Source organism: Loxodonta africana, chromosome 27 (genome assembly GCF_030014295.1).
Source record: "Loxodonta africana isolate mLoxAfr1 chromosome 27, mLoxAfr1.hap2, whole genome shotgun sequence".
NCBI lineage: Eukaryota > Metazoa > Chordata > Mammalia > Proboscidea > Elephantidae > Loxodonta > Loxodonta africana.
In genome coordinates, this window is record NC_087368.1 from 12,976,394 (window position 1) to 12,991,328 (window position 14,935).

The 14,935-nt window shown below is 40.1% G+C and overlaps 1 protein-coding gene across 1 annotated transcript in view; it reads left to right on the forward strand.

Annotated features, from left to right (window-relative positions):
• ACP3 (acid phosphatase 3) overlaps positions 1-9,556 on the forward strand; it is a 72,328-nt gene extending 62,772 nt beyond the window's left edge. The window contains exon 11 of the mRNA XM_003420907.4: positions 8,763-9,556. Coding sequence (XP_003420955.3) covers positions 8,763-8,881 — 119 coding nt within the window. The 3' untranslated portion in view covers positions 8,882-9,556. The remainder of the gene's footprint in view (positions 1-8,762) is intronic.
• Positions 9,557-14,935: the final 5,379 nt, after the last annotated feature.

Genomic DNA, 14,935 nt, shown 5'->3' on the forward strand with positions numbered 1-14,935 from the left:
TGAGTCCCTGTTTTCAATTCTTTGGGGTATATGTATATATACGTAGGGGCGAAGGATTTTTATCTGTTGCATTCTATTTTGTATCTGTCCCCAGCAGCTGTACCTAGCATGGAGCTCAATAAATATTTGCTCAATTGATGTATAAATTAGTAACCTTTCCTCTATAAACCTATTCTTCTCTGTCTTGATTAGCAGCCATACCCAGTAACCTAGGAGTCATTTTAATCCCACTTTTCCGTATCCAATCTGTCACCTCCTCTAATCAACTCTGTAAAATTGTTTTCCTCAAAAGACTGACATCAACAATTCAACAGAAAGAAATCTAATTAAGCATCAAAACATGTTTAAACGCAAAGTAAGAAAAAGAAAACTTACATGTTGCTGTGCTGGGGCCAGCTCATACAGGTCTCAGGAGTGGAAAGTTGCATCTCTTTCTAACCTTGAGTTTAGTGATTTCACTTTAACAGCATGAAATTAGTCATGGTGGAAATATTTTCACCACAAAAATAAGCAAATACTATAGATCAAAGTTCTCTCTCTCTTTATCTCACCTGGTTTACCAGTATACCACTGGTTTTAGCTCAAAGAAAGCTTGTTAAAAGTCTGTAGCATGAGGTGGCCTCCAACAAAGTGAATTCAATATTTAAACCTGTTTAACAGAAGAGGACTAGACTTGTTCTATATGGTCTCAAAGAGCAATGCTAGAGCAGCAGGTAAAACTCTCAGAGAGATTGTCATCCAGTGTTGGAAAGTTGCCTCAGAAGCGATGCTATAGAGTGGGCTTAAGCATGGGAAGTTATTGGGAATCTACTTCTTAGTCAGGTCTCCAGATTTTGCAAACAAAAATACGGGATGCTAAAAAAAAATTTTGAAAAATAGCTCTAACTGCTGAATTTATTGGGGAAAAAAATATAAGACATTTAGGGCACCATGACAAAGCCAATAGAGGAAGCAGGACAAAATCATTAAGAGTAGGATATTATCCTATAGATAACAGGATGCCTGGTAACTCTGCTCCTTAGTACACTTTCACTCATGAAATTCTAGCCACACTTAGAAGAAATGCATTCAGCTAGTTCTAGCAGACCAACATTCCATTCTTATATCAATTTATTAAATCAGAGCTTTACTAGGAAAGTCATGATGAGTCTAAGTTCTACACTATGTTACTTGAAAATAATAAAACTTCTTTTTTAAAAAAATGTTTCTTTAATTCCTAAATTTTACTTAGTTAGGCTTTCTTGCTAGCATTCTCCCATCCCCTACCTCAATGTCCAACTCAAAATCTTTCACAGGAGGGACATTGAGATTTTACTGGTGGGAAGTTCCAGTTGCTCTCATAAGCTTTGTAAAGCTGAGAATCTACTGCACATGTACACAAACCTAAGACTTTACCGTAAACTTAAAGGCAGAATCCATACCTTTTTCTTCTGAATCCTCAGCCAGGAGACAATACCTAGAGCCTGGTACACCTTCAATTGGTAATTGCTAGTTGAATAAATGTTGAGCTCTCTGTGCCTAGCCTGACTTCCTAATGGCTGGGCCCAGATGTCAGAAGCCTGGGACTCAGTTGTTCAATAAATAGGGAGAGAAGCTGTGAATGTGCCACAAAAATGACTACACTACAAAGATTCAATCATTCACTCTATGTGTATGTGTACATACCAACGTATCTGTTGTATTTGGCCTCTATTTTTAGCGTAATTACTTTGTCATTCTTTTGTTTCCTATTGTTGTTCAGAGCCCCTGTTCAACAATATCCCTTTTAGCACCCCTGCTCCCTCAGAGATGAAGCCATCTGATTACAATATCTTCTTCTTATCCTTGTCGCCATTATCTTCATTTTCCCCAGCTATATCTCATCATTTGTTCAAGATTTTTGGACTTGTTTTGGTGTACACCAAGTCCCTCCTCGCTCCTACTCCTGCTCTCAACCTCGACAGTTTAAAAACAGGGCCCCCAAGATCACGTGCAGATCTTACAATTTGGCACAGCTGTGTGGTTAAGAGCTCGGCAGCTAACCAAAATGTTAGAAGTTTGAATCCACCAGCCGCTCCTTGGAAACCCTATGGGGCAGTTCTACTCTGTCCTATAGGGTCGCTATGAGTCAGCATTGACTCTACGGCAACAGGTTTGGTTTTTTTTAATGCGACATCATACATTTAAAAGATCAATCCTGGGCTAAGGCTCCAGAATTGGGTTTTAGATTCTTCCAGTCCTATCAGTATTAGTAGCCTTCTTCACTTTTCTTTCTAAGCCTCAGTTTTATCATCTTTAAGATGGAATAATAAGTTGTTTGGGGGAGATAAAATAAGGAAGATAAAGTTTTTGGCCCAGAGGAAGTCCTTTGGTAAATATTATTACCTTTATTATGAAAAATACATACTCTTGGGCATTTTACAAACAACAACAAAAATAAGTTATGATTTTTAACATAAAAAAAAATCTGTGAGCCCCAACCTAGATATCTGGTCTCACCTTCCGCCAGCCTATGTTCCAGCCAAATGTAACTCCTTCTGTTTCATGTCAAAATACTCACCTCAAAGGCCAAGATCAAATCTTGCTAATACTCTGAAGGCTTTTCAAACTCTGTCTCTTTCAAATAGAATACATTCTGTTAATTGCAACTTTCTCTGGGTTCCAATGGCATAACATTTATACCTGCATTTAGGGTTTATCACATCATTGCATAGTTGTCTACCTGGCTTTCCCACTAGACATTGAGCTCCTCAAGAGCAGCGATTATGGAATGCCAGCACTCAGCACATATACCCTGTCTGGCACATGGTGTGTGCTCACTACATTTTTAGGATGGAAGGAAGCAAGTAAGGAATGAAAGGAAAACGTATTCTATGGGATTACCATGACAACGTAGACAATAAAAAAATTGAAAATAAATTTTCAAATACAGAAAGTCAGCCCTGAAAACTGATTTTCAAAAATTATAATCTGTCTTCCTCGTTTCCCTTTACACTTTCCTTTCTTCCTCAATTCTATTTCGTTCCCTCCAAATTTACGTTAACCCTCTTTGTAGTTCTAATTACACCTGTCCATCAGAATCTAACTTAACTGGTATTCACCTTCTCATGACGCTGAGGGACATCCTGCCATTATGAGAAAAGCACTGGTCTAAGACTTGGATCCTATGAGTTCTAGGTCACTAATTCTCTCACAAATATTTATTGAGCACCTGCTGTATGCCAGGTATTGCTCTGAGTGCTTGAATAAATTCATTATACATATCCCCTTCCTTCATGAAGCTTACATTCTATTAGGGGGAAAGTGGGACAGATGATAAGTAATAAATATGGTAAATAAATACATTGTAAGGTGAGGATCACAAATGCCAACTTGAGAAAGGGCGTACAGGTTGTACTTTTAAATAGGAAGGTCAAGGTAGGCATCATTGAGATTTGAGCAAAGAAGGTGAGGGAGTTACCTAATCCAGGGGTTTTCTATAACAAAGGCATTAAGGCGAAATGTGACTGGCATGTTTGAGGAATAGCAAAAAGGCCTGTGTGGTCAGAAGAGAGTGAGGGAGAAACTGGTGGGAAAGGAAATCTGAGAGGTTAATAGGGACCAGATATAGAGCCTCTATATATTTTTTATATATTTTAAGCTGTCATCATCAGGACTTTGGCTTTCATTCTAAGTGGGATGAACATCCACTGCAGGCTTTGTTTTAAGCACAAGAATTGGCATGTTTTGACTTGAAGTTGTTTGACTGCTGTGTTGAAAATAAATGTAGGGGAGAAAGGTTAGAAGCTGGAGGACAAGTTGGGAGGCCCCCGTAATGATCCTGGCAAAAGATGACAGTGGTTCAAAGCAAGGTGGTGGCAGAAGAGGGGAGGAGAAGTTCTGGATATATTTTGTTGGTAGAACCAATGAGATTTCCAGACAGATTAGCGTGTGAGAGAAAGAGAGAGATTGAGAAAGACTGAGAGTTTATCCTGAGTTACTAGAAGGAGGGAGGTTCCATCAATTGAGATGTAAAAGGCCATAGAAAGAGCACATTTGAGGGGGCAAAACTGGGAGTTCAGTTTTGGACTTGTTGAAATTGAAATCCCTGTTAGATACCCAAGGGGAGGCATTGAATAGACAGTGTTATGGATTGAATTGTGTCTCCCCAAAATATGTGTTGTAAATCCTAACCCTCACCTATGATTATAATTGCATTTGGGAATGGGTTTTGTTATGTTAATGAGGTAGTATTAGTGTAGGGTGTGTCTTAAATTTCTTTTGATATACAAAAGAGCAGATAAAGCAAGCAAGCAAGCACAAACAAACGAGGGGAAGATACAGGCCAAATGCTCACCAAGGAACTCTGCAAAAGAAGCTAAAAGAGACAAGGACCTTCCTTCAAAGTGGACAAGGAGAGAGAGCCTTCCCCTAGAGCTAGCACCCTGAATTCATACTTCTGGCCTCCTAAACTCTGATAAAATAACTTTCTGTTTGTTAAAGCCACCTACTTGTGATGTTTCTGTTATAGCGGAATTTGATAACTAAGACAGACAGATATACGAGTCTCGAGTTTGGGGGAGAGGTCAGGGCTGGAGATTTAAATCTGGAGTCATTAGTAAGTATGTGGTTTTTAAAGTCATGAGACTCCACTAAAATTATTTGCTTAACCTTAGCCAAATTATCTAATTTCTCTGCTTCTCATTTTCCTTATTTCTGCATTGATAAGGTTAGGCTAAATTAGTGATTTTCAAACTGTGTCCCTTGGAACACTAGTAGATGGAGCTGCCAGGATGACAGGGATGTTTATTCCCCCATTGCCTAAGCCAACGAGCAACTCCATGTTTCTACAATGAAAAGACATACCTTTAAAGACAGTACAAACTGGGATTTATGATGAGTATTCCTTAGTGGACCAGAGTGTGGGAGGGGGGAGTAACTTTCCAGGTAAAATAATGAATTAGCATCTCATTATTAAAAAGACCCCATATATCTACTTCATTACTGGTCAGCTATTAAAAAGATACATGTAAATAAAGATACAGATGAGCAATAGCACACAGGTATGCTGAAAATGCTTGCCTTGGTCAACAAGTGCTCAAGGATTTCTCTCTGAAACATATGTACCTGAAAATCAAATTCAAAGACTAAAAGATGACATTCCATTTCTTTTAGGAAAAAAATAATAATAATAATGGTTCCAGTTGAGTAGTCAGAATTTCCTTCAGCCCTAAGACCGTGAACAGTCGCTAATTTATCTAAACTGTTGAAAAACACATAAAGTTAATGCTGCAAGAAGTCCTTGATAGAGTGGACAGGAAAGGTCCCTCTGAGAAGGTAATATTTGAGCTATAACCTCAATGAAAAGAAAGGCAAACTAGTGAAGAGCTGGGGGGAAGAATTTTCCAGTTGGTTCCAACTGGCAAGAAAAATGGTTTTGAGATAAAAACAAGTGCTCAAGGGAGGTCAGTGTGGCTGACCCAAAATACATAAAATGGATATTAGAGGAAAATGAGATCCTAAACTATGATAAATGTAAAATGGCAGGCAAAGACTGTGTTAGCAGCCTGTGTCAGTCACTATTGGCTATAGGTGACAAGATAAAGCCCAACCAAACCTGTTGCCATTGAGTCGATTCTGACTCATAGCAACTCTATAGGACAAAGTAGAACTGCCCCATAGGGTTTCCAAGGAGTGCCTCATGGATTTGAACTGCCAACCTTTTGGTTAGCAGCCATAGCTCTTAACCACTACGCCACCAGGGTTTCCACAAAATAGTACAATAAAAAGATGGGTTCAGAAGATATTTGGCCAGCTTACAAGCTGTAATGACAGGGAATTGTGCATCTAGGAATTTGGAGACTTGTAAAGTTGGAAGATGTAACTAATCCTCATCTTCAGCCTGTATAATTAAAAGTAAGAAGGCATTTGGCTACAAAAGTCAGTTAAACTTCAGCCTCTAGGTAATGATCCAATAAAGAATGTGGCCATCGCACCTTTGTTAAGACATAGATTAATCAGTAGCTTAAGGTGTCTCCAGTAAATCCTTTCAGCTGGATAATTTTAAAGGGCAAGGAGATAAGAGTGTGGTTCTCCCACCAAAAGCTGATATCGTCCAAAAAACACGCCAAAACCATTGCCGTCCAGTCCACTCTGACTCCTAGCAACCCTATAGGACAGAGTAGATAGCACTGCCCCATAGGGTTTCCAAGGCTGTAAATCTTTACAGAAGCAAACTGCATTTTTCTCCTGCATAGTGACTGGTGGGTTCAAACCACCAACATTTTGGTTAGCAGCTGAGGGCTTAACCACTGAGGCACCCGGGCTCCTGAAATTAAGGTGACTGAAACTAAGTGTAGAGAAAGAAAGAAGTGTGTCTCAGGAAAAATTGTGGGTATGGCCATTGGTACATGAAGATGACTGGATTAAATACTGCTAAAAGAATTAACAGCTTGGATTAAAGAGATTATGACTGTTTCAGATGTGAAGTGGTCTTGGGCTCCTCAGTCTTCTGGAGGTGAGGAACAGATGGTGAGATGTGCTGATCCTACAAGGAAGGCCTATTCTCTAATGCCCTCATTAGGTGGGTCTAAGGGAAGACCTCCCGAAGGTGGAGCAAGAGACACAGAAAAGGTAGATTCCACCTAATCCCCAGAGAGCAAATTTAGGGCCCAATCGAGGAATGTTACCCGCTTAAGTCAGCAGCAACTTCTGTCCAGTGAGATTTTAGGGCCAGTGTGTGTCTCCCATTCTTTCCCTCTTTGAATAGCATAATTCATTATGGTTATCCAAGCTCTGTTCCACCATTGTATTATGTGTGTTGAGGGGCAAATAACTTACCTTTGTTACTTCATAGGTCTCCAGATCAAGAGCAGACCTATCTAGAACTAATACACAGACTACAGCATCACTCATAGATCATGGGCTCTGTCTTAGGCTGGGTTCTCTAGAGGAGCAAAACCAGTGGATAAATATATAGGTATATAAATATATAGAGAGAGATTTAATTCAAGGAAATGGCTCATGAAATTGTGGAGACTAAACCAAATAAACTAAACGCATTGCCATCAAGTAGATTCTGACTCAAAGCGACCCTAGAGAACAGACTAGAACTGCCCCATAGGGTTTCCAAGGCTGTGATCTTTATGGAAGCAAACTGCCATAGCTCTCTCCCGTGGAGCAGCTGGTGGGTTCGAACTGCTGACTTGGTTAGCAGCTGAGTGCTTAACCACTGGCAAGTCCCAAATGGGTTGGATGGCAGGCTGGAGGCTTCTCCTGAGTCACATGGTTGCAGGGGCTGATGAACCCAAAATCTTCAGGTCAGGCAGCAGCTGAAGGCTTCTCACATCCCATGAACCAGAGGTCAGAGGATGACAAGACAAATGCAGATTAGAAAAAGAGAGTGAGCTCGACCAGGTTGTCCATATATATCTTGGGTACAGGCCACACCCCTAAGGAAACTCTCCTTCCAACTGATGGGCTGCTCAACATCAGATCACCAAATGGAGAATGATTACATAATATCTGCCAAACCAGTGAGAATTGTGGACTAACCAAGTTGTCATATAACATAAACCATTACAGACTCTAAGCTGGAAATAATGACAGGATAGGACTTTTAGGTTAGCTCCCTTGGGAAAAAGGGGAATGTATTTTGAGTAAATAAAGGAGTCTGAACGATTGTGATCAGAAGGACAGACCGTGGTATACTGTCTTTTTGTTTACAAATGTTAATGTCCTTAATGGGAAAAATTATATTTTATCCCCTTGTTGATGTCAGGCTTGGCCAATAAAGTGTGTAAAAGTAAATATACTGAAATACAAAAAGAATAAGACTACAGGACCTATAAAGACTATGATATTATATTAGACTTTCCAGAATGATCAAGCAAAAAAAAAAAAGTGAAGAATTGCATTCCATGTAGATTAAGTAGCCTGAACAAGGCAGAGAGACATAAAATTCATAGTGTAAGTGCACAGTGTGTGGGAGGAATTGATATGAGTTCAGTGTGATGGGACCTTGGGGGGAGTTTGGAAAAAAAAAAAAATAGCTTAACCCAAATTTTTGAGAATTTTAGATTTGGGAATTTAGCCTTTCACTAAAAATTCCATTGCCATTGAGTCGATTCTGACTCATAGCAACCCTATAGGACAGAGAAGAACAGCCCCATGGGGTTTCCAAGGACTGGCTCATGGAATCAAACTGCCAGCCTTTTGGTTAGCAGCCAAATGCTTAACTACTGTGCCACCAGGGCTCCATCCTTTTACTAGTGGAGGCTAAAAACCTTTGTAAAACAAATTTAAGGTATAAGATCTTAATATTACCACACCCCCTCAAAAAAAAAAGTCCTTAGAAATACTTCAGTGAGTTGCCCTTCTTTACAGTGGGGTAACTGAGGCCCAAAGGCTAAAGTTCATGCCGGGACTAGAACCTAGTTGCCTCCTGATTCCTAAACCAGCACCCTTTTCCCCATAATGTGCTGATTTTAGGAGATTATTGGTGGTGCAAATGGTTATGCGCTAAACTACTAGCTGAGCAGTTGACTGTTCGAACCCACCCAAAGGCACCTTGGAAGACAGGCCTGGCAATCTGCTTCTGAAAGGTTCTGCTCTGACACATATGGGGTCACCATGAGTCGGAATCAACAACAGTTGACTAACAATAATGTTGATTTTAAGGGTGCTTCAGAAAACCCCCTTAAATTTACAATTCACAATTCAGGGAGAAATCAGCACTGATGTATGTTCTTTGTGTTTTCCTAACTCATTAATTTTACTCCAATGCTCTTCCTATCTTCCCACAGTTCTAAAGGTTGTGCTTGCCGTTGCCTTCTGCCTTGTGACCGGTGTCCTAGTGCTACTGCTGTTTACCCTCATCCACCACAGGCCCTGCTGGAAGAGAGAACACTCTCAGGACTTCTGAACAGATGTGTGAATAAGGACAGACAAGACAGACAAACCTCCTGTGATACAGCATCTGTCAGTGACGCCACATTCAAAGGAAGGGGCTTCACCACGAGGGATCACCCTGTCCACATCCTTTCCTTTCAAGCCTCCTTAAGCAGGGACTGAACTCACAGCAACCCAGGAAGAGCAGCTGGACTGACAGAGGCACACCCACATTACTTAATAGGTCTCCTTATTGGGCTAGAAAGTTGCTCTTCTCCAAAAGACAGTTGTATTCTCTGACACAGATGTCCAGAGAGAAGTAAGAAGCTAAACTCCAATCAGCCTTTTTCCTGAGAACAGAAAGGGTTGCAAGATGGGACCAAGACAAAGATTACAGAAGACTGGATAATGGGGAAAATTAGACTAGAAGTAGTATTACATAGGATTTTTTTTTTAAATAAGGCTCAATCAAAAGTTATAAATAAAGCTTTTCTTCAGTTATTAAGTAGGCTTAATGCAAACACACACACCCTTGTGAAAAGAAATCCCTGCCCAGTATTTGACAGCTAACGGACTTCTATATGTGTTCTGTATACTAACACATACATATACATATCTATATTTAAAATACCTCATAAGAGGTACTTTAGTATCGCAGTATCTCAGAGAGATACGGTATCTCAGAAATTGTAATATCAACCACTTTAGTTGTGGCTCAGGTCATTTTTCCCACAATTTCTATAGTGGGAAATAACTAGGAAATTCATCTAGCTATTTTTTTATTTTTGTCTTTTTTTTTTTCCACCAGTCAGAGGTAGATGTTTATATAGTTCTGGTTTGTTTATTTCATTTTAAAAGTAAGAGATCTTACTTTGATAACGGCTATGCATGTCCATGATGAAATAATAATGCATTTTAATTCTCACAAATATGTCTGGATTTTACAATTCATGAGGTAGAAAGAAAACTGAACTTAGAATTGACTGAGTTGTCAGGTCTGCACTGGTTTGGGGTAAAAGACTTGAAACAAGTTATTTTATATCTAAAACATTGATTTTAGAGTTTAAAAATGAAGGCTCTGTGGCTTAAGGGGATTTCTAAGTCAATTGGCAAAATAATTCTATTATGAAAACATTCTGCATCCCACTTTGAAATGTGGCGTCTGGGGTCTTAAGTGCTAACAAGCGGCCATCTAAGATGCATCAATTGGTCTCAACCCACCAGGATCAAAGAAGAATGAAGAACACCAAGGTCACAAGATAACTATGAGCCCAAGAGACAGAAAGGGCCACATGAACCAGAGACTTACATCATCCTGAGTCCAGAAGAACTAGATGGTACCCAGCCACAATCCATGACTACCCTGATAGAATACAACAGAGAACCCCTGGGGGAGCAGGAGAACAGTGGGATGCAGACCCCAAATTCTCATAAAAAGACCAGACTTAATGGTCTGACTGAGACTAGAAGAATCCCGGCGGTCATGGTTCCCAAACCTTCTGTTGGCACAGGACAGGAACCATTCCCAAAGACAACTCATCAGACATGGAAGGGACTGGACAGTGGGTTGGAGAGAGAGGCTGATGAAGAGTGAGCTACTTGTATCAGGTGGACACTTGAGACTGTGTCGGCATCTCCTGTCTGGAGGGGAGATAGGAGGGTAGAGAGGGTTAGAAACTGGCAAAATCATCACAAAAGGAGAGACTGGAAGGAGGGAGCGGGCTGACTCATTAGGGGGAGAGTAAGTGGGAGTATGGAGTAAGGTGTATATAAGCTTATATGTGACAGACTGACTTGATTTGCAAACTTTCACTTAAAGCACAATAAAAATTATTTAAAAAAAACAGAAGAAGTAAAAAAATCAGTCCACCAACAAGGCTGGCATTAATCCAAAAAAAAACAATAAATGTTGGAGAGGCTGTGGAGAGATTGGAACACTTATACACTGCTGGTGGGAATGGCAAATGGTACAACCACTTTGGAAATTGATTTGGCTCTTCCTTAAAAAGCTAGAAATAGAACTACCATACGATCCAGCAATCCCACTTCTTGGAATATATCCTAGAGAAATAAGAGCCTTTACACGAACAGATACATGCACACCCATGTTTGCTGCACCACCGTTTGCAATAGCAAAAAGATGGAAGCAACCAAGGTGCCCATCAACAGATGAATGGATAAATAAATTATGGTATATTCACACAATGGAATACTACGCATTGATAAAGAACAGTGAGGAATCTGTGAAACATTTCATAACATGGAGGAACCTGGAAGGCATTATGCTGAGTGAAATTAGTCAGTTGCAAAAGGACAAATATTGTATTAAGACCACTATTAGAAGAACTTGAGAAATAGTTTAAACTGAGAAGAAAACATTCTTTTGTGGTTACGAGAGGGGGGAGGGAGGGAGGGTGGGAGAGGGGAATTCATTAATTAGATAGTAGATAAGAACTGCTTTAGGTGAAGGGAAAGACAACACACAATACAGGGGAGGTCAGCACAACTGGACTAAACCAAAAGCAAAGAAGTTTCCTGAATAAACTGAATGCTTCAAAGGCCAGCATAGCAGGTACGGGGGTCTGGGGACCATGGTTTCAGGGGACATCTAAGTCAACTGGCATAATAAAATCTATTAAGAAAACATTCTGCATCCCACTTTGAAGAGTGGCATCTGGGGTCTTAAACGCTAGCACGCAGCCATCTAAGATGCATCAATTGGTCTCAACCCACCAGGATCAAAGGAGAATGAAGAACACCAATGACACAAGACAATTACAAGCCCAAGAGACAGAAAGGGCCACACGAACTGGAGTCTACATCATCCTGAGACCAGAAGAACTAGATGGTGCCCAGCTACAACAGATGACTGCCCTGACAGGGAACAGGACAGAGAACCCCTGATGGAGCAGGAAAGCAGTGGGATGTAGACCCCAAATTCTCATAAGACCAGACTTAATGGTCTGACTGAGACTAGAAGGACCCCGGTGGTCATGGCCCCCAGACCTTCTGTTGGCCCAGGACAGGAACCATTCCCAAAGCCAACTCTTCAGACATGGATTGGACTGGACAATGGGTTGGAGAGGGATGCTGGTGAGGAGTGAGCTTCTTGGATCAGGTGGACACTTGAGACTATATTGGCATCTCCTGCCTGGAGGGGAGATGAGAGGGTGGAGGGGGTTACAGGCTGGTGAAATGGACACGAAAGGAGAGTGTGGAGGGAGAGAGCGGGCTGTCTCATTAAAAAAAAAAAAAAAAAAATTTTTTTTTTTTTTGTCTCATTAGGGGGAGAGTAATTGGTAGTGTGTAGCAAGGTATATTTGGGTTTTTGTGTGGGAGACTGACTTGATTTGTAGACTTTCACTTGAAGCACAATAAAAATTATATATATAAAAAAATGAAGGCTCTGGACCTGGTAAACAAGAAATCTGTTCTAGCCCTCATGTTCTGTGAACAAACTTTTAAAAAAATTTATGCTATAGATTGGTCATTGCCTAAGCAAAGACCCTCATGGATGATGCTTTTGTAGGAAGTTTGAAGTTTACTCTAAAATACTTTATTCAGGTTTGAGCCCCAGACTATCCAGATGGTGAGAATTTCAATCTCATCCATTGGCAGGATTCTCTACCTGCCCAGGTTCTGCTGAAGATCCCAGCTCGCACCTGGTGGGAGCAGTCAGAGAAGGATTCTCTAGGCTTCTCTCCACAGTGGTCTCCAATAAACTCCGTGTTGATGCCTACAAGGTTCTCTGAAGGTAGGCAGGTCTGCCACATTTGGACCACTGCGCCCAAGGCCACACTCTTGGAGTTCACCAACCCGGCATTGTAGTCCATTCCCCTACCTGCAGTGACGCTTACAAGTGGAGCTGGAATTTTTGCCCTTCTTGGAAGCCCCCCAGAGCCCCACCCCATCTTTTAGGCTCAGGAATCTTCCTCTTTCCTCACTTCTTGCAGCTTCCACCTCTTAAAGCATCTACCTCCATCACTGTATCACTTTCTAGATAATTCTCTTCATTGAGCCAAGGCCATTGGGAAAAAAATCAAAAACCTGGGGAGGAGCTGTCTTCTTTTGCTTGGCAACTTCTGCTCCCTGCTTCAACACAAGAGGCACCTAGGCAAAAAACCCATGATCAGGCTATACTCTTGGCCTGGGAAAGGGAAAAACGTTTACACGCAAGAACAAAGTACAAATTAATATTTCAATAAAGTAGCTAGACATATCAATGATTATAAAATCGTATGCTAAGGATGGTTAGACTTTAGAATAAAAGTGTAAACAGAACCACAAGTCATGGACTTTCTCACTCAGTCAACAAACATTGATGGAGAAATTACTATAATCGCTGGCCTAGACACAGAATTGTTCGTCTCTAATGTGATTATTAAGATGTTTGACTTCAGCAACAACCTTATACAGAGCTGGTGGAATATAAACGTAAAGCCTTCCCGATCGTTTCCCCATATCACCTTTTAATACTGCCAGTGGTCAAAAGGAGTTAATTCTACTTTCTGGTGTTCCTGAAGGACTCTTTCTTGGATCATCTCTTTTGACTATTGTAAAGAAAGTTCTCTCTCTTCACTTGATTTTTTCCTTTATACTGTCCTCAAGGATCCTCTGTTGATAAATACTGTAATTGCTTTTCAAACTTCATGGCAGGATGAAAAATCACAAGTGGCAAATGATCTGTAGCCATGCCTCAGAGAGCACAAATACGCTGTAATGCTTGCCAGGGAATAAGCTGCCTACCTGACTTGAACAAGAGAGGGTTGCGAAGTCTCCCTACCGATCAAAAGGACTTTTCCAGATGGTCAGAGATGATCAGTCCAATTGCCATAATTATAAATATTATTTGAAAGACAGTCACTGGGGCTGAGGTAACCTATGTTCTGGAGTATATTCGCTGCATTCGAACCACTATAAAGGGCTTTGAACAGGATTAGAATAGAGCAATAATTATCCCCACAAATCATGTTTAGAGACATTCCCTAAAGTAAAAAAATATACATGTAGAAAAGTACTAAGGAAGAGTTGTGGGTAGAATACCCCCATAGAATGGCACTACTTTAAGAAAGTATTACAAGAACACAATTAAAAAAAATAATTTGTTGCCTTCAGGGTGTTAGAAAGACTGCAAGCTAGAAGCAAGCATTTTACCAGAAGTTATTCTGCCAATGATCCTGTTTTATATAAGAACTTGAATTCAGCCCCTATTCTCCCAACTTCCTGTTCTCTTTCTGTCTTGTACTGTTGTGAGCATTGATTCTTTTCTTTGTAGCCAGGGGGATTTCCTAGTAAATGAAAGCCAGAATGTTACTGTTTTCTCTTTCAAAACTCTCTTTATAGAAATCCCATTTGAGCAGTAACATATGTGTGGTACATTTTGGTGCTTTAAACCAGGGCTGTATAGTAGAAATACAATGCCAGCTACAGATGTGAAACACATACATAATATTAAATTTTCTAATACCCACATTTTAAAAAGGTAAACATAAATAGGTAAAATAAATCCTAATAATATGTTTTATTTAATCCAATATATCACTTCAACATGTAAATTAATATTTTTTTAAATTAGTGAAATATTTTACACTCTTCACCTTATATTAAGTCCTTGGAATCTGGTGTGTGTTTTGCCCTTAGAGCACATCTCAAGTCGGACTAGGCACATTTCAAGTGCTCAATAGCCATATGTAACTATTGGCTACCATATTGGACAGTTCAGCTTTAGACTATTATATGAAAACTTCTTTGAAGCAGAGGGAAAGTATTTTTTGTTATAGTTTGCAAAACCCACTTTCAAATTATCGTGAATGAATAAAAATCATCTTTATTATGTGTTTTCATCTTTTTATTTTTGTGTGTGTGCTGAATTGAGGAAAGGTTTTCCTGAATTGTTTTATTTGTAAACCTGTGTTAACAGTTGTTTTGTTGTTATTAGGTGCCATTGAGTTGGTTGCGACTCATAGCAACCCTATGCACAACAGCACAAAACACTGACCAGTCTTGTGCCATCTTTATAATCGTTGTTATGCTTGAGCCCATTGTTGCAGCCACTGTGTCAGTCTACCTTGTTGAGGGACTTCCTCTT